This window comes from Fulvia fulva, chromosome 6 (genome assembly GCF_020509005.1).
Source record: "Fulvia fulva chromosome 6, complete sequence".
In the NCBI taxonomy this organism is placed as follows: Eukaryota; Fungi; Ascomycota; class Dothideomycetes; order Mycosphaerellales; family Mycosphaerellaceae; genus Fulvia; species Fulvia fulva.
In genome coordinates this window covers 3,687,612-3,704,742 of record NC_063017.1, presented here as the reverse complement: position 1 = coordinate 3,704,742, position 17,131 = coordinate 3,687,612, and the positions used below count along the sequence as shown (strand labels likewise).

The window sequence follows — 17,131 nt, the reverse complement described above, 5'->3', positions numbered from 1 at the left end:
TACACGTGTCCATCGATTAAGCTTGCGCATCGCCTCGTTGATAGCACTGGCCTAGCATTTCCACTCAGGTAATGGCGACGCACCCAGTGCCTCGTCTCCTAGCAACATGCATGACGCTACGTCTGGAGCGCGACCATCCCGCCATGATGGCGTACCAGTCCAGAGTCAAAGAGTGCCAGACGAGAGGAGAGCGTGAGCTGAAGTCGTGGGAGTTGATGAAAGCTTGAAGGGGGCGATGCGAGGGACAGGCGTGCGGTCGAGGTGGGCGCGAGATCGTATAGAAAAATGGGTATGTTGCACGATACGCTCCGTGCAATGATCCTCTCGTAGCGAGCGACGACGCAGTCTTCTACTGGCGTCGAATGCAGTGATGTGGTCTGTGGTCCAGAGATGGGCAGGTTGCTCATCGCGGCAGCGGGAGCTGGCGTATACTGGCGCCGAATGGGGTGGCCTGCCGTTCGCTGCCGTTGCAACACTCCTTCGGGGGCGTGAGACCGAATAGCCACCTACTGGCGTCGAATGCAGTGGTTCTGCTCGTCATGGTTCCGTGGGCCAGGGCCAGGACGAGGCGTCTCCTCCATATCGTCTCCTTCTCGTTCGCGGCCACCAGCCACCCTATACTGGCGCCGAATACAGTGGCCTCACCTTCTCATCCCTCTCGTGACAACGCCTCATGCACCCACCATATAGATGTTCTTCACGCCACCTCAACATCACTTCATTTCGCCCCAGTGGGCAGACTCATACTACTGATCCTCTTGACCAACCCATCGCCCACCGCATCAATAGCACCGCGCGGACTCCTCAAACTGATCTCCTGCGCCGCGCTCCTCCGGCTAAACAGCCTCACGTCCGTACTACTATACAGTCCACCCGGTCCTTGGAATGCTTCCGCCTCACTCAAGTAGATCCTGCTCCATATGAGCGCCGTGTACCACCCAATTGCTACTGCTGTCCATTGGAATCCTGTTGGCGGTCGGGTTGTTGTTGGAGGAGAATCTCCTGTAGACATCATGTTAGCTAGGGTAAACGTGAAAGAGTGGCAGTGGGGGAGTGTCTTACGTTCAGCTTGAAAGCCACCTTCTCCATCGGCTTGATGTGAGTCCTCTTCTTCGCCGGGCTTGCTGGCGAGTTCGGAGGGTTCGGTGGCTTTTCGTCGCTCTTCGAGAGATTGCTTGGTAGGCGTACTGGGAACGTCTGTGGCTGCTGGTGTTGTTGCTGCTGATTTCGATCCATATTCTTTGAATTTGAGCTGCTTCTTCTCTGCAAGGTCTATTATGTGTAATATCGGTTCGAGCTTTGCTTGGACTTGGGGGAGCCAGCTATCGAGCCATTCTTTTGAGGGCTGGAGTTGTGATACGTTTGGGGATCGTGATGTGCTCAGGGATGGTAGGCTTGTTGTGGAGGGAGTGCGTGACGTTGATGCTACTGAGACTGCGGGCTGTTTGCCGCGCGCTCTTTCGCTCAGACGTGGGCTCGAGGCATCTTCTGCACTAGCTCTGTTCACGGTATCGGATTGGGGGATGGGCGTCTCGTCGTCGTCGTCGTCGTCGCCAATGGAGAATGTTTCGTGTTCTTGCACATCGCCTAAAGAGGGAGCGGGAGCTCTAGCGGAGGGTGGGCCACGGACACTATCGAGGGAGGTCGTGCGGGATATCGGGCTTCGCATGGCGGATACATCTTCGCCACGATCTTTACGGTGCTGGGCATCACGATTCAGCTGATCCAAGGCACTATCGAGCGTGAACGCGCGCAATGCCTTGAAACGACTCCGGCTCGCCACAAGCACTTCGACGAACTTCCGGTTCTCTACAGGTTAGCAGACCATGTCAGCCAGGTTCTCTTCAGCTATTGGTACAAAGGAAAAAGCCAGGTCCAACACGAGGACGAGGCCGAGTAAGCGAGCACAAAGACACCCTCGAGATACCCCAGCCAACCAAGCCCGAGCAGAGAACAGCCTTTGTTCACCAAAGTCCGCCCTCTCCTCAAGCCGAGTGCACCGCGATAACCTCGCTCTTTCTGGTACCCTTCCGCACCCTTCAGCGTGAGAAACGGCGAGCACGAATGCGCTCGAGATCGGCCTTGTCTTGCTCGACCTTCTCTTGCTCGAAGCGGCCATCCAGGTGACGATCAATCGCACCGTCTGCGTTTCCAGGTACCTTCATGGACCACGGAATGAAAGTGTCAGACCTACCCTGATAATTGTTGCCCAGAATGCTGTTGACAGCATCGAGATATTCGATGATCAACACATCGGTGTTCTCCTTGTTGACAAGCCACTGGGCACTGCACATTCTCTGGAACATGTCCTGCATCTTCGTCGAGGTTGCGCGGGCCAAGTTCCTCTGGTACGGCGCGATGTTGCGGAGGACTGTCAGCAACGCGGGATAGATGGCCTCGAACTTGCCTTCGCAGGATACGAAGATCGTGTGGAAGGACTGCTTCACGTCAGTACAATGACATACAATACTTCCTCGAAGACACTCACGCAGATCAAGAAGTCAGTGTACGATCCATGGAAATTCGGGATCCTCATGACTGGCGGCAAGGTCTCGGGATGGCGAAAGACCTCATTCATCTTGATGGCGAAACCAGGCTCCGTACTCATCGTCTGAAGGAAGAAGACGCCCGCGCGGAGAATGCCGTGCTTAGCGGCGTCGGTCATGGCATCCAGACAATAGTAGAGGATAACCACCACGTAGTCCAGCATGCTATTGGTCTCGACGAGATAGCGACGGAAGTTCTTGTTGCACTGGACAAGCTCCCAGAGCAAGGTTATCATCTCTGGAGCCCAAGCGACAGCCTTATCCTTTGCCAGGGAGTAGCTGAAGTTGTTGTGGATCTATACAAATGTTAGAACGAATCCCACACTCGCGGCAACATACCGAACATACTGGCTGTGAGAGGACCTGATTCAGGCCTTGATTTACGAATTGGAAGTCTTCTGGCTTCTTCAGCCTGCCTGCCAACTGGCGGAATTGGTTCTTAGCTCCATCCGGCGGCGGGTAGATCAGCAAGGCAAGGAGTAGCTGCAAACAGTTGGTGACTAGGTGCTTCTTATGGTCACCACCGGTAGCCACCTCTACTGGGACACTCCAGATGTTGGGGTTGTACTTCAGAGCCTGCAATGTCACGTCAGCACTCAAGGCACTAGGAACACCACGGCACAGCGGCTGGCCGCAGTCCTTCTGGCCTGACACATACCGTGTTCATCGTCGAACAGACTATGGCCTTCACCATGCGCTCGCTCAGGCCAGTCGTCATGAACGTGAGTGCCTTTACGTCAACCAACGGTACATCATCTGGTAGACGAAGTCTGTTAGCTACCCAGCTCCCCACCCTCTCGCAGGCTGTGGAAACTTACTTGGCTGGATGTACATTGTCTTACTCATCAAGGCAATGAGCAGTCTGATGACCTCTTGCTGGTTCTTTTCATTGTCCTTGGTACAGTTCGCGCTGACCTTGCTGCCAATGCCTGTCTGCCAAACTTTCGCGACTATCTCCAGATCCGGCTTGCCCTTGTCGTTGACCCTCTTGGGCAGGGTGAAGCCGCTGAAGAAGAGATAACTGGTGACAATCTCCAAGGTCTCTTGCCCCAGTGGCTTGCCAACGTGCATGTCGCCGAAACTCTTCTCGTATTTCTCGCTGGGGTTGAGGCCATCCATCAGCGGTCCAGTCTCTCGTCTCTTATCCCAATAGCATGTAGGGCGACGAGGCTCCCAGAAGAAGCTATTGTGCCAGTCTTTAAGGTGCTGGGCTTCGTAGATGAAGGGAAGTACGCGCGTGAGGATGCGCATGCAGTTGAGGATCTCGTTGTTTGTGCGGCGCTGATCATCTTCGTAGACATGCTGCTCTTGTAGAGTCTTCAAGTGGCGGATGAGAGCGTACAGGAGCGTCTCGAGGTTCTTGTTCGGCTCGACCTGAGTGTTCGGCGGAGGACGATTATTGTCGTTGCTCTTCGTGAGACATCCTATGTCGCTGACAGAACACAAGGACGCGACATCTCCGAAGGACTCTGGGAGCGCGAACATCTGCGTAGCGGTACACGTCAGTAGCTACACGACGGCAGCATGACTGCCAGCGGTTGAACGACAAGAGCGGCCACAGCGCGTCCACCTTACCTGCTGCCAGATTGCGTCGTTGACTGGGATGTTGACTTCGCCTCCGATCCGAACGATGCTCTGCTTAAAGCTTATTTTGCTGTCCGTCACGCCCATGGCGGCGGTCTGCTGCTGTTGTTGGGGCTCAGGGTGTGTCGTAGGGATGGTTGGTGGTGTCGAGGGGTAAATGATTTATGGCGGAGCGTGATGTGTAGGCAGCGAAGCGGGCTTCAACGGCGGAAGGAGCATGACTATCGTGCCTGCCTGTCTAGCAACCCTATGATACAGAACGCAGCTGCCCTACGACCTACAACAACAAATACGAAAGGCACGATCTTTACAAGCAGTAGCTACAGGTGGGCCTAATGACGTGCCTGGTTCCTGAGACCGGCGCCAACGATGTCTGGGAGCAGGGTCTTTCAAATGCCGAGTCGAAGGAATGCCGCGGATTCGCAGCAAACCTTCTCCACGTAGCCTGTAGGTACTCATTGACAATCGACAGTAGCCATGCTCAGCGTCCGTCGTTCGAAGACGGTTAACGAAGTACGTCGTTCGAAGATGCTTATTCAAGCAGGTCATGGTCTCGAGAGGGAGGAATGAAATCCAAGATTGGTATGCGGTCACAGAGGCCAGCAAAGGACAGCCACGAACCTCGAGCCGACGGTCAAACCACGACAACGGCTTCAAGAGCAGTGCGGAGAGAATAACATGAGTACAACGTGAGTCGCTGTCTGATCGTTAGACGTACGAGAGACCACAGCACGAGGCGTGCCAAAGACTACATGGTGAGCTGCAAAGAAGGGCGAAGGGCGACAGTGCGACCGTCGCCAGTCTTCGCGACTGCATGATGCGCTGCTTAGGCGTAACCTCGTCATGACATATGGCATAGGCTTCCCGTGTGTTTGTGCTATACATCTTGAGGAGCGAAGGGATTGGTGTGAGGGCATACAAAGGAATAGGACATGTTCCAGCATACCTTCCCCATGTACTCATCGATACTCAGCAGCGATCATGCCCAGCGTCGATCGTTCAGAGACCCTCATCAGCGGAGTAGGTCACGGACTGACGTGGGAGAGATGAGACCCAAGGTCGACGGTACCGCAAAGGACAGCTATGAACCTCGAGCGAAGATCAGACGGCGACATCAAACGCAATGTGGGCAGAACACGATGATCGCGGTCCTGCAGCGGACCTACTCCATGTACTCATGACAATCGACAGCAATCATGCCCAGCAGAAGCTCAACAAAGCTTCATAGACTACACTAACAGACAGATGAAGACCGAGTAGGATTGCAACGCCACGAACCTCGAGCCGAAGATCAGACCACGACAACAAGAGCAATGCAGAAAGTATGCGGCAATCACACCGCGAGCTGTTGTCTGATCATGAGATACAAAGGTCGCAACCTAAGGGCTTGTCCGAGATGACACGGTGAAATGTTCAGAGGATGGACTGCACGGTTGCGAGACACCGGTTTCCGCGAACATACGGTGTCCTGCTCGACCGTGCCCTCGTGATGAGGTATGGCACAATGTTCAGTGCATCGGTCTGCACAGCTTGAGAGCAGAGGGGGCTGTAAGAGAGGATAGATGATGGGACATGTCATGCGATCCTTCTGCTTGCAGGCACAGGTATGGTCAGCCGACATTCGGCCTTGAAGAGCTCTGCCCGGGATGGCTGCGACAGTCTTCGTCGTTGGCAGCAGAGAGCACCCAGAATGATCCAACGACAGTCGCCATAGTGTTGCTGAGCATCGTGAACTCCAGCCAAAAAGCAACCGATTACAACGTTACGAGCAGTGTGGACAGAACAAGATAATCACAACACGAGTTATCCTGAGATCAAAGGATGTTCAAGAGGCCGCAGCTTATGTGGATATGAGAGAGAAGATGCGGTGCGCTGTAAACATATGGACGGACTGCAACAACGCGATTGCTACGACTCTTCGTGTCCATGCAATACCATGCCGTGCATGCTCAAGCGTGACGGGAGACGGCATGATATACCAGTGCATCGGTTCTCCACATGTCGAACGGTGGAGAGCATGGTGCAAGAGACACAACGAATGGGTCATCTTCGAGCAAACGTAGTCGTACTCCCAGCCACGAGCTGGGTAAGTCGTCTTTGCGCCGTGACGAGATCTGCTTGAGGTGGCTGCGGCAGTCTTCGAGATTGGTAGCAACTCGTGCCCAATGTCTCGAGCCATGATAGCCACGACAGTGCTTCCTAAAGTGAGGCCGTCGCAGCATTCCAACGTCGCAAACGGGAACATATAATCTCAACAGCATACATATTCGACTGTACACATCTTATCATCTACGCTTCACACTTACTACTGCGGCTCGAACACCCCTTCCCACACCCCTCAGCCTTACAATGCGCATCCCCACCGCTGTACGGATTACACATGATCTGCCAACACTGCGGCCTCGGGCCTCCATGACCCAGCCTCTCACCACCTTCCTCCTTCCCCTCCTCCACAGGTGAAGACACCGGCGCAGACACAGGTGGCATGGTTCCCACCTTGGGCGCACAAATCTGACTCCCAGCCTTCAACCCCTCGCACCTCACCCACGGATTTGCAACCTTCAGTCCGTCCAGATCTGTCTGTCTCGCCTGCGCAATATCGTAGCACGTATCGCCGTCGACAACATCGTAGAGTTCCAGGTCGCCGAGACATTCTAGATGAGTCGTGCTGCTGCTGGTGTTGACGTAGCGGAACGTGCCCAGGAGGACTATTCCGATTATCAGGATGAAGGGAGCGAGGTAGCGCCATTCTGCACTGCGTTCTTTCTTGCTGTTGATGGGGACTGTGGAATATTTGGGTTGGTTGAAAAGAGCGCCGGATGGCTCTTGGTAAGTATAGACTTGGGTATCGGCATCGTAGCCTACTCTCTGGGTTCCTGGGGGAAGGTTTTGTTCTTCCTGGTGTTCGTTGTTAGCTTTGAGTGACTTATAGATGGGTTCTAGAAGTGGGAGGGTAGCACTTACGGAATCGACTTGTTCGTAGCGGCCGCGAGGCTCTGAGCTGAAAGCGCCGAATGCCATGTTGAAATCTGACGTTTCTTCCTGGTATTTGATATGTTGATATTGATGTTCAAGAAGAGGTTCGATCTGTTGGTTCACGAATGTTGGCGCCTCGTCAGCTCAGCCCCTTCTCGTGTCGATCTCGTGTTGGACGCCACCAAGTCGGCAGTCGTGCCGTGAAAGTACCTTCTATTTCCAGGTTTCATCGACGACACCAATTGTGTCTGTTCTTCCTCGATGGGAGCTCTAAAGGGCTGGAAATGATCGATGGTCACAGAGATGTGATCGTACCGCCGGGGCAGCTTCTTGTGTCTACATTGATAGTTGAGCACGCTCCCTCTGTGTAATGGCGGACATGATATGACGAGCCATTGACTAACCGGACCGACCACACGGCGTAGTTTTACAAGGTAAAGATGATGAGAAAAGCACACAGCTTTGGCATCTGTACCACATACCAGAAGCAGACAGCAGAGCTCGTCTTCGGCTAGAAGCCCCAGCTGCGTCTGCCCACCCCAGCGCCTTCGATATGGTGTGCAGGTCAGCCACCTGCAGTAGCGACCAACGATGCTCTCCTATAAAGCTTGGATGATATCTCAGTATGCTGGAGCAGCAGACCGGACAATGTCTCGTCCCACAACACCTCCGATCATCTGTGTTTTCGATGGGCCAAGGACATGCTCTCAGCTCTTCAACAAGCTGTTCGCTGCTCACAATCAGCTCCAGCAGATCTTTCATCCTTATATGGGCTGCTCAGTGTACGGACCAGAGCGTGTGACGGCTCGACTAAGGGGATCCGAGACTTCAAGGCAGGCCAAGAATGACCTTGCTGCGACCTATGATCTGCACGAAGAGACGTACGAAGTTGCTAGCGAGAGACTTCGAACTAGCATTGCTGAAGCTCGTACAGCCGTAAGTCAAACCAGCATCGCAGGCAACGGAGCACTGAGCTAGAGTAGGGCAAGATTCCGTGGATAAAAGATCACTTGATCTGCCCCATGCAAGTTCAACTCATGCTCGATTCGTACGAGAGAAACCCTCAGGCGGATGTCGACTTCGCTCCAAACCCTACCATGATTCCAGATGGCCTGTTCTGGAGCATGACTCCGATCATCCTTGTTCGTCACCCTGCATTGAGAGTGCCCGCCTACTATCGAGCTCAGCGACCTGTCTTCAGGGAGCAGGCAGATGAAGAAGTTTTCGAAGCCATGGCTTCTTCGCGCTGGGCACAGATGGTGTTCGATGCATACACAGCACGGCCAGGAGCGAGGGCACCGATTGTTGTAGATGCACAAGACACTGTTCACCACACAAGACCGTTGGCCGAGAAGATATGTGCGCTGCTGGACATCGATCCCAAAGGAATGCAGTATGAATGGGAAGCTGTGCCTCGTGGACAGTGGCCATCCGACCCGATCATGCAGGGCTTCTTCAAGACATTATTGAAGTCACATGGTGTTCAGCGTGAAGGACAGGTAGGGAACTCGTGCTCGAGGAATTCGATTCAAGCTGATTTGTCCCAGCCAGCTGAACTTCACCTTGACATCGAGCACGAGATGCGATCTTGGGAGCATGGATTTGGGCAAGAGACTGCGAAGGAGTTACGAAGAGTCGTAGACAGAGACCTGCCGATCTATGAGTACTTGAGGCAGTATAAGCTGCATGTCTGATCATATTGACGATCCATACTGGCAAGTAGAAGCAAAGTCTGCTTTTGCATAAGTCGTCAAACATCAAAGCCTCGGAAGCTCACATCTGCGCAGGGAGGAAGTGGAGGAAGTGGTAGCATACACAAGGCATAAGCTTAGCCACGCCGGAACCCACTACAGGTTCGGCAAAAAAGACTCACTGCCAAATCTAAGCGTGTCAAGCTCCCAAACCAAATACAGCGTGTCACTCCCTCTGTAGTCTGCAGCATCTGACGATGCTGCAGGTATCTATCGCTCTTCTCCACGGATGCCACCACGCTCTCTATACCCGGACTCGGCCTATGAGCTGACGTTCGATGCCAGAAATGCATCTCGAAGTCTCTGCTTAGGATCTTCGTAGGGAACAGTGCGATACTCGAGTCCACTCTCCAGAAAGCTGCGCAAAGCATTCTTGATGCTGTCGCCACCCGTGATCGCCACTTCCCTCGAGCCATTGAAGTAGACATTCTCATAGTCGTTTTCTTCAAACAATTAGATCCCACGGTTCAGCTCCCGGAACTCCAACTCCTCAAGTGTGAAATGCTCGCTAATGTAGCGAAGCACATTAGACCAGGAGTCATTGGGAAACATCACCGTCGAGTTGTGCAGACAAAGTCTCTTCAAACTAGCTTGGTGTGGCCCTAGCAAGCCTTCGTACAGCTCGGGGTACCCGCAGACGTCTCGTAGAGTGAGAGACTCGAGTGCGTGGTTGTCGAATACCGTGTTGAAGCACTCAGCCTCAGGCGCCACGAGCTCGAGCTCGGTCACATTCGGTGCTGCTGCAAGGAAGGCGGCTATTCCGTGGTCGTCATCGATGAAGGACTCCTCATCCACCGCCAGGCAGAGTTTCTTGAGAGTCGATAGGGCAGGGTAGACCTTCAGCGCGATAGGGGCAATGCTGTTCAGCATCATGTTCTTGGTGAGACAGAGGTTGGTGAGCTTTTGCATCTCGAATGAAGTTTCAGCGACTGAGGTAAGAAGCATCATCAAGATCTGATCTTCCTCTCCGGGTATCAGACGCTCCTCTGGGAAACGACGGTGTAAATCTGCAAAGCCGAAGCACGACTCGGAGACAAATCCAGGAAATCTGCCACTTCCCCTCGCGATAGTGAGTGCTGGAGACCTCTGCTATGAAGCCAGATTGCTGAAGATGGTGTTCATCAATGGCTGAAGAGTAGCAGTGTCGTCGACCTCCGCACGAGTCGGGTTGATGCGCGTAAGTAATGCTGACTGAAATTGCCCAGTCACTGCTGGGACGAATCGCAGTGCGTGCAGTCGAGCGGTCAGTCACGGTACCGTGGTGAGATCGGCCAAGGCCCGCATGCTGTGTACTGTAACCAGATGCTCGCGCTCGATGAAGAACCTGCTGATGAACTGAGACTCGACATTGCGGGATGCCTCGCGGTCGACTTGCCGCATACTGAGTAGCGACTCATTGTCGAGGAACTTGGCGAGGTAGTTCTGCACGTCAGTGTTGATTGTCGAGAATGTCGTGGTAGGCTGAGTGGTAGTCATGATGAAACCGGGGATCTGGAAGATGTGAAGTAGCAGGTGGTTGAGTGTGTCGTCCGTGGTACGAGGGAGGGGAGGTCTTGGAGTGCTGTGTGAGAAGGGTTGTTGATGCTGGATTGAAAAGCGGGACGAGAACCTCGACGACGAAGGAGCAGATCTGAGAATAACGCTAGAGAGCACTGTCCAGGTGTCGTCCGAACCATTCACCACCCTAGCACAACTCCAAGCATGTGCAAACATTCTCGAGCCCCCTGGAGCCATTCACAAGCTCATAGATACCATCACCACCGCCCATGAGGCCTCCACTGCGTCGACGTTACAGCGGACAGACAAGTACCGTCCGAAAGCCTGGGTGTGGCTTCAAAGGCATATTCACCCTGCTCAATCGACGTTCAGCTCACCCTTCAACCATTGCGTCAACGAGATAGCAAATATTCAGGTGCCGTCGGCAAGCCTAGCCACGACGTCGAAAGTGTACTCGCCTTCTTCCATGAACATTGCGAGGAAGAGCATTTCTGCTAGCAGATCGTTTTTTCCTTCCGCACTAAGGTAATCGAGATATTTGCCCTCTGGGCCTCGGATGGCGAAATGACCTGCCAGCTCCGGGCGAGCGATGGTCTTGAGAGGGAGAGTGGATGCTCGAGTTGGGTCTGGTTCCTCGTTCGAAGGTCTTTGGTCGAGAGTGATGGTGGTATGTGAGAGTGCATCTTTGTTAAGAGCCGGGACGTGTTGTGGAGCGATAAGACCACGAAGCCAGAAGAATGTATATCTGTCACTATGATTCGTGGTTAGTACACTCCACATATCATCTTCTTGTGTGCATTCGTACACTGGCATCGGCAACGGAGCAATCTCGAGGAATTCGATGGTGAAGATCTGCTCTGCCTTTGGCACTGGGCCGTAGGTGGCATTGTTGTTGCCTGGCACAGCATTTGTCCTGGGATCGTCGAAGAAATGTGCGATAGGCGTTTGATCTCTTGCCATACCTGGCCGTGCAGTCACCCGACTTGCCAGGACGGCGGCGAGGAGGCTGCCGAAAGCAGACTTGATGTTGGGAAAGTGTTGTATTGTCATCAGGTACGTAAGTGTGTTTGCTGCGGGAGAGGATTCTGTATAAGTAGTTGCGAGGTAGTTCATGGCAGGGCGCTTCGTGTGGCACAGCGTTTCGTCAAGCTCAACCTCCATCCGCGAAGCACAGCGAACCAATTCGCGCGCTGGGAGCATCCTGAGCACACAACATCGTCTTTGCCGCAGGCATGCTCGCAACTTCTCATGGTTTATGTCCTCGAATGTAGCGAGTTGCCCAGGATCTCGAGTCCAAAAGTATCGTGTGTAGAGCTTGTCCCGGAGTCAAGATGCTGAGACTGCGAGATGAAGTTTGGTACACCTCGTTTGGAAGTCCTGAAGGCTTCCTGACTGCCAAAGACTCCATGTATATGCAGTCAGCAGAAGGCCGCCATCGTCACTTGTCGACGAACATGTTCCGACGTCTCTGCGGTTGACTTTATTCCCAAGTGTGTCTCGAAGCCAGAAGTCACTGTCCCTTTGGCTACACCGACATCTCTGGAGCGGATGCTGAACATCAACGTCTTCAAAAATCTCCTGTTGGGGAGGATATTGATGTCATCGAACACGAAGTCAGCATATACTTCTCGAACAAAGACGGCATTGACGATGTATCGCGTGCCTTGAGATCAAGATTCGCCATATCCCGCAACGTTCCTTTCCTCCAATGGGTTCATGCGACTCAGTTACCAGGCGGAAGTGACGTTGATCAATGCTGGTACCTGACTCGGCAGGCTCGCTTAGACCGACACGCACGAGCTAGGTCATGTGTCAAGTTTCATGATTTGGGGTCGGCTAGGCGATTTTCGTGGGAGTAACACCCTACTGTCGATGTGACAAGTACGGAATATTGTCCATGCGAGCGCCTTGAGCGGTATTCGCAGTTGCCATATCGTTGGGGTCGATATAGACTGTGTGATATGAGCCATAGCCTGAGCGACAACCCGGCCGGAAGCTCCAAAGCGTCTTCCGAGGCAAACGCCACAGCAAAGTAAAACGGCACATCAGTGTCGCATGTTCATGAAGACGCCCAATAATGCTGCCGCAGCTTGGCAACGCGGCAGCTGCACGACTTCAAAAGACAAGTACTAGTTACGGGCTCGTCTCCGCACCGAGATCGTTCTTTCTTTCCTATGCCTTCACAATGGCCACGGGATCCGGCACAGTAAAAGCGCACAGCTTCTACGCCTACAAACCACTGGTTCGATGCCCAGAGCCTCCGGAGGGTATCTCTTTCGCGACTGGATGGCACCGCTTCATCGGGATTCCCAACTTCTGGATCTGCTCGAAATGTTACGTTGACTGGATCGAGAAGACGACGCTCGTGAAGCATTGTGAACGCTTCTATCATGATCCACTGCCTGGAGCAAAGTGTGTTTGCGACTTCAATACCGAGCGCGCAAAGCGGCTGTTGGTGACTGCGGTCGAGGGGGGCAGAGAGATGGATCTGCTTGACTATGCCTACAAGCGGTCGAGGATCAACGCTTGCGTCGGACTAGATGGCATTGAAGACGGTCATAGTCTGAAGTGGTTTGTGAACCAGGAAATACCCGGCTTCCTGGCGTGTGAGGCCTGCTTCGAGGACTATATTCTTGCGACTCCAGTAGCGGAAAGGTTCGTTCCCAGAGATGTTCGAGGTCATCGACCGCGAGACGTCTGGTACTGCGATCTGTCGGTTCCGTATATCAGGCGTAGCTTGCGCCAGCACGGCAATCCTGGTTCGTGGCAGAGCTTCGTAGATGCAACAAAGCATCGGATGACATTACCTCGCTGTAAGAACGAAGTTGCGCTGAGGTCCCGGAATTGGTCTCGACCGACAGACCAGAGTCTCAAGATGCGAATTTGCGAATCTTGTATGCTGGACCATTTTGATGGGCTGAGTCCGACGAGCAAATTCACGAACGACATTATCGAAGACTTGCCAGACTACGTAGCAATCGAGAATTGCGATTTCCTGATGCCGTCCATGCGTTATGCGACATCGCAGCTTCTGTCAAACTACGATGTATGGCAGGCTGCCGCGATCTCCATAGTCGAGAAACCAGAGTATGAGATCTCGGCGACTTGTTTTGGAGACGAATGGTATGTCCTTCAAGATCCCAGAAATCTCACGGCGGAAGTCCCCAACTTCAACGTCTGCAAGCCGTGTTATTCTGGTCTCATCCGACCAGCGGGCTTCGATGCGTTCTTCCGACTGAAGGCGTATCCCTTTGGTCTCGATCGCACGTGTGATCTATGCAACGGCGGAAGCAGGAGCGCCAGATATATGGAGAAGTGGCAGCAGTCGACGTTCACCGGAGAGCCCAAAGCACTGATGGACTACGCTAGCAGAATATCTGCTTACCCTGTCTGCGAAGAAGGTGAGGTCGTATACGGCCAGCCCTGGTGGGGAATGGATTCGTTCCTGTTCTGCAGCAGCTGCTACCAAGAGGTGGCGAAAGGCACTTTCTTCGCACCACGCTTCAGGTACAAAGGGGCAGAGTTTTCCCATGCTCGATGCGATATGCACAGCACCGATATGCGTCGGCGATATGTGCAAGCGTGCCGCCGTCGATCTCTGGGCATGTTCCAGGATTACTGTGAGAGGAATATACGTTCTAGCAGTGGACAAATGTCCAATGGATATGGTTGAACACCACCAGTGAGTCGACAAGATTGCCAAATACCTGTCATCCATTCAGACAGCCTTGATCCTAGTCAGTTTTCAAGATGCATCGAACGAGAAATCTTCCCGATGCTGTCGGAAGCTTCGGCCCACGATCTTCTTGTCATAATCGTCACTGATTTTTGACAACAAGATCTCATTGGCACCCTTCTTGCGCTCGATGGTCCAGGTGCCTTCTCCGGTTATTTGCTGCTTGAGGAAGTCGAGAAAGGCAGCCGCGAAGTTGATGCAGGTATTTCCATCCCAAGTCTGCATACCTTGCCGCTTGACAAAGTTTGGGATGTCCAGCGTGTCCCATGCCTCAAGTCGTTGCAGGAAGCCGTCCTTGTTGCGGAAGCCAATGACAATCTTGGGCACGCCCAGGAGGAATGATTGTGCCCAGAAGCGGCACATCTTTCGCTCGAACTTCTTGGCGGACTTCTGGTCGTTGCTGTGGAAGTCCTCACTGGTCTTCAGTTCGACGTATGGGATTGGATCTGTCGGCTCGTCTGGCTTGCACCCAATGACAGCGTCGACTTCGCCGCCAATGACAATACTGTGGTTTCCTATGCCAGTCCGCACGACTGAGCAGTATTGGGCATAGTTGCTCACAGTCTCGGCTTCACGATTTTCGATTTCTTCTCGGCTGCACTCAGACCATGGTCGTGGTAGCGTGGCTAGTGTCTCGAACTTGTAGCCTAGAAAATTAAGCTGATGTATGCATAATCACATCACGTTCATACATACCCCAATATTGCATTTGTTCTGCTGGATATGCATTGTTGTGACGACCATTGTTGTGACGACGATTCGCGATTTCGTTCTCCACAGCTTTGATCATCTTGTCTTGCTCAATGTAGATAGTACCCTACATATCACATTAGAGCTTCATGAGATGCAAGACATCGATTGATGCATACTTCGAAGCAGGTGGCAAGCATCTTAAACTCGCCGAACATGTCGAAAGGTGCCACCAGAATCTACTCCCATTAGTCGACTCCCTCCAGTTTCCGTGGTCATGCATACCTTCGTCATCATGCCCCGCCACGTAAGGACATCAGCCTGCAGCTGTGTCTTCGTTTGCTCTTCATACTGCTGAATGGTATCGAGCAGAGGGTTGAGGCCGAGATCAGCGGCGTCATCGTACTTTCGAAAGGATGTGAAGCCGGCCGAAAGATCGATGCGCGGACGATCTCGTACATACGGAACATCGATATCTGGTGGAAAGTAGTATCGCAGGCTTCGGGAGTCTAGTGGAAAGCAGACATGGTCGTCGTCGAAGGAGAATTCTGTGATCTCTCGCGGCCGCTTCACAGCAGCTGACTTACCCTGGAAAGGCGTCAAATCGTGGAACTTGAAAGACTGCATCCTGCTCGTTCCCGACATCCATGACCTGTGATGTTGTGGGTGATGAAAGTTGGTCACCAAGTGAAGACGCGTTGTTGTTCAGGCGGATCGATTTCGGCTCGTGCCGAAAAAAGGGTGGGGGCATCGAGCATGTCCTTGCCATTTCTTCAAGTGGGCATCTCTCCTTTCACTCTTTCACATGGCCAGCAAAGGCATTCACTCAGGGGTTGCCGCGGAGGGACGAAGTCTCTGGATCATGTGTGCTAACGGGCTATAGTGTACAAGACCAATACCACAATTGGCCACTGTCTATGCACCTTCTACCTCCTCGCTCTCCTTCTTCCTGACTTCGTCCTCACTTCTTCGCCACAATATGAAAGCCCTTCGCAGGCGTAGCAACACTACACACCAACGTAACAGTCTGCAGAACCTGCACCGCAAACGACAACACCGGCGTCATCACCAAATGCCACCCCATCCTCCACCACGGCACTCCCGCATCCAGATCCGAGCAGAAAGTCGCAAAACCCACCGTAAAGCTCGCACTACTAAAGTACCCCCTCATCCATACATCCAACCACACCGGCATATTGATGACTCCAGCCAAGTACACAGCCGCCAACGACAATTCCGCAATAGACAGAACCCAAGTCCCCACCACCGCTTTGCCAAACACCCCAGAAGCCGCCCACAGTCCCTTCAACCATCGCCTCCTCTGCTTCATAAAGTCCAGAATCGTCTCATTACTCTGCTCCCTCGCCAGCGCAGGGATTCATCCATTCCCACTCCCCGACCTCCAAACTCGACCTCCGAACCAGAAGTCCTCAGCGACACAGGGTGTATCCCACGTCGCGGCATTCTCAACCGTCGCGTTGGTCAGTAAGAAACTTCCATGGCATCCCAAGATCGTCTTCTGGAGTCGTCCATGCTGGATATTATTAGAAAGCGACCCAGGTCCTCGCGAAAGCGGAGGATCTCGGCGAAGGTGAGGAGTGGGTTGGACCAGTAGTTTACTGTGTTGTAGAGGATGATGCCCTGGCCCCAGTCGTGTAGGCTTCGCTCGATGAAGGAGATGCAGGTCAAAACGCAATGTGTATCTACCGCTGTTTCTTCGTTGAGGTGTAGGATCCCAGTGTTCTGGAGATCTTTCTTGCAGACACTGCACGCGATAGTACTCCAAGGCGCGAGCTTTGTACAGCGCGTTGGGGGCTTGGTAACTATTGGGGACGAAGACAATCTCAACGCCTAGTTCATTGGCATCGAAGTCGTGGCCTTTTTCTGTCAGGACCACGAAACGAATTCGCGAGTCGAGTTGCTGGAGGTGACGCATTTCGGCAGCGGAGCGAAGGACTGTAACGCGGTTGAGACCTTTGGTGATGAGGAGGAGGAGGAGGAGGAGGAGGAGGAGGAGGAGGGTGAGGGATTGTCATTCGCGGAGAGGTTGCTCCGATGGCATGGCGAGTTTCATCGGGGAGAGGGGTGTCGCGACGGTGACTGTGCCGGAAGCAATGACGAGCACGATAAGAGCGCTGACCCAGTTGAATGGGCCATAGTGCGAGAGGGGCAGAAAACGCTTTAGAACATATGTCACTATTGGTATGCCTCGTCAATATCTGCTGTGATCTTGTGGGGTTGGACACAGTAGTGCTCACAGAGAAAGACCGTAATGTAGCCGACAAAATGGATGGCACTGCTGTAATACAGTAGTCGAATGAGAGCTGGCGTCTGCTCTTTCTTCTGGAGCA

General features: G+C 53.2%; 7 protein-coding genes across 7 annotated transcripts; 2 read left to right on the top strand and 5 right to left on the bottom strand.

The window, feature by feature from the left end:
- Window positions 1-718: 718 nt before the first annotated feature.
- On the bottom strand, window positions 719-4,217 carry CLAFUR5_07371 (uncharacterized protein; the record flags this gene model as incomplete). Its single annotated transcript, XM_047906519.1, has 8 exons — window positions 719-1,002; window positions 1,063-1,809; window positions 2,195-2,438; window positions 2,489-2,842; window positions 2,895-3,122; window positions 3,205-3,302; window positions 3,365-4,031; window positions 4,122-4,217. 8 exons carry the CDS (start codon window positions 4,215-4,217, stop codon window positions 719-721), a joined length of 2,718 nt encoding a protein of 905 aa, XP_047763178.1.
- A 2,202-nt stretch (window positions 4,218-6,419) lies between these two features.
- CLAFUR5_07370 (uncharacterized protein) lies at window positions 6,420-7,151 on the bottom strand (the record flags this gene model as incomplete). The annotated part of the gene is made up of 2 exons (XM_047906518.1): window positions 6,420-7,028; window positions 7,095-7,151. The coding sequence occupies 2 exons, from the start codon at window positions 7,149-7,151 to the stop codon at window positions 6,420-6,422; spliced, it is 666 nt and encodes a 221-aa protein (XP_047763179.1).
- Window positions 7,152-7,697: 546 nt separating this feature from the next.
- Window positions 7,698-8,800, top strand: CLAFUR5_07369 (uncharacterized protein; the record flags this gene model as incomplete). The annotated part of the gene is made up of 3 exons (XM_047906517.1): window positions 7,698-8,042; window positions 8,090-8,605; window positions 8,654-8,800. 3 exons carry the CDS (start codon window positions 7,698-7,700, stop codon window positions 8,798-8,800), a joined length of 1,008 nt encoding a protein of 335 aa, XP_047763755.1.
- A 510-nt stretch (window positions 8,801-9,310) lies between these two features.
- CLAFUR5_07368 (uncharacterized protein) lies at window positions 9,311-10,333 on the bottom strand (the record flags this gene model as incomplete). The annotated part of the gene is made up of 2 exons (XM_047906516.1): window positions 9,311-9,905; window positions 10,110-10,333. 2 exons carry the CDS (start codon window positions 10,331-10,333, stop codon window positions 9,311-9,313), a joined length of 819 nt encoding a protein of 272 aa, XP_047763754.1.
- A 432-nt stretch (window positions 10,334-10,765) lies between these two features.
- Window positions 10,766-11,554, bottom strand: CLAFUR5_07367 (uncharacterized protein; the record flags this gene model as incomplete). The annotated part of the gene is made up of 2 exons (XM_047906515.1): window positions 10,766-11,105; window positions 11,160-11,554. The coding sequence occupies 2 exons, from the start codon at window positions 11,552-11,554 to the stop codon at window positions 10,766-10,768; spliced, it is 735 nt and encodes a 244-aa protein (XP_047763065.1).
- A 985-nt stretch (window positions 11,555-12,539) lies between these two features.
- On the top strand, window positions 12,540-14,027 carry CLAFUR5_07366 (uncharacterized protein; the record flags this gene model as incomplete). The annotated part of the gene is made up of 1 exon (XM_047906514.1): window positions 12,540-14,027. One exon carries the CDS (start codon window positions 12,540-12,542, stop codon window positions 14,025-14,027), a length of 1,488 nt encoding a protein of 495 aa, XP_047763747.1.
- Window positions 14,028-14,099: 72 nt separating this feature from the next.
- Window positions 14,100-15,425, bottom strand: CLAFUR5_07365 (Decapping nuclease RAI1; the record flags this gene model as incomplete). Its single annotated transcript, XM_047906513.1, has 4 exons — window positions 14,100-14,737; window positions 14,787-14,907; window positions 14,960-15,019; window positions 15,066-15,425. The coding sequence occupies 4 exons, from the start codon at window positions 15,423-15,425 to the stop codon at window positions 14,100-14,102; spliced, it is 1,179 nt and encodes a 392-aa protein (XP_047763749.1).
- Between the last annotated feature and the right edge of the window lie 1,706 nt (window positions 15,426-17,131).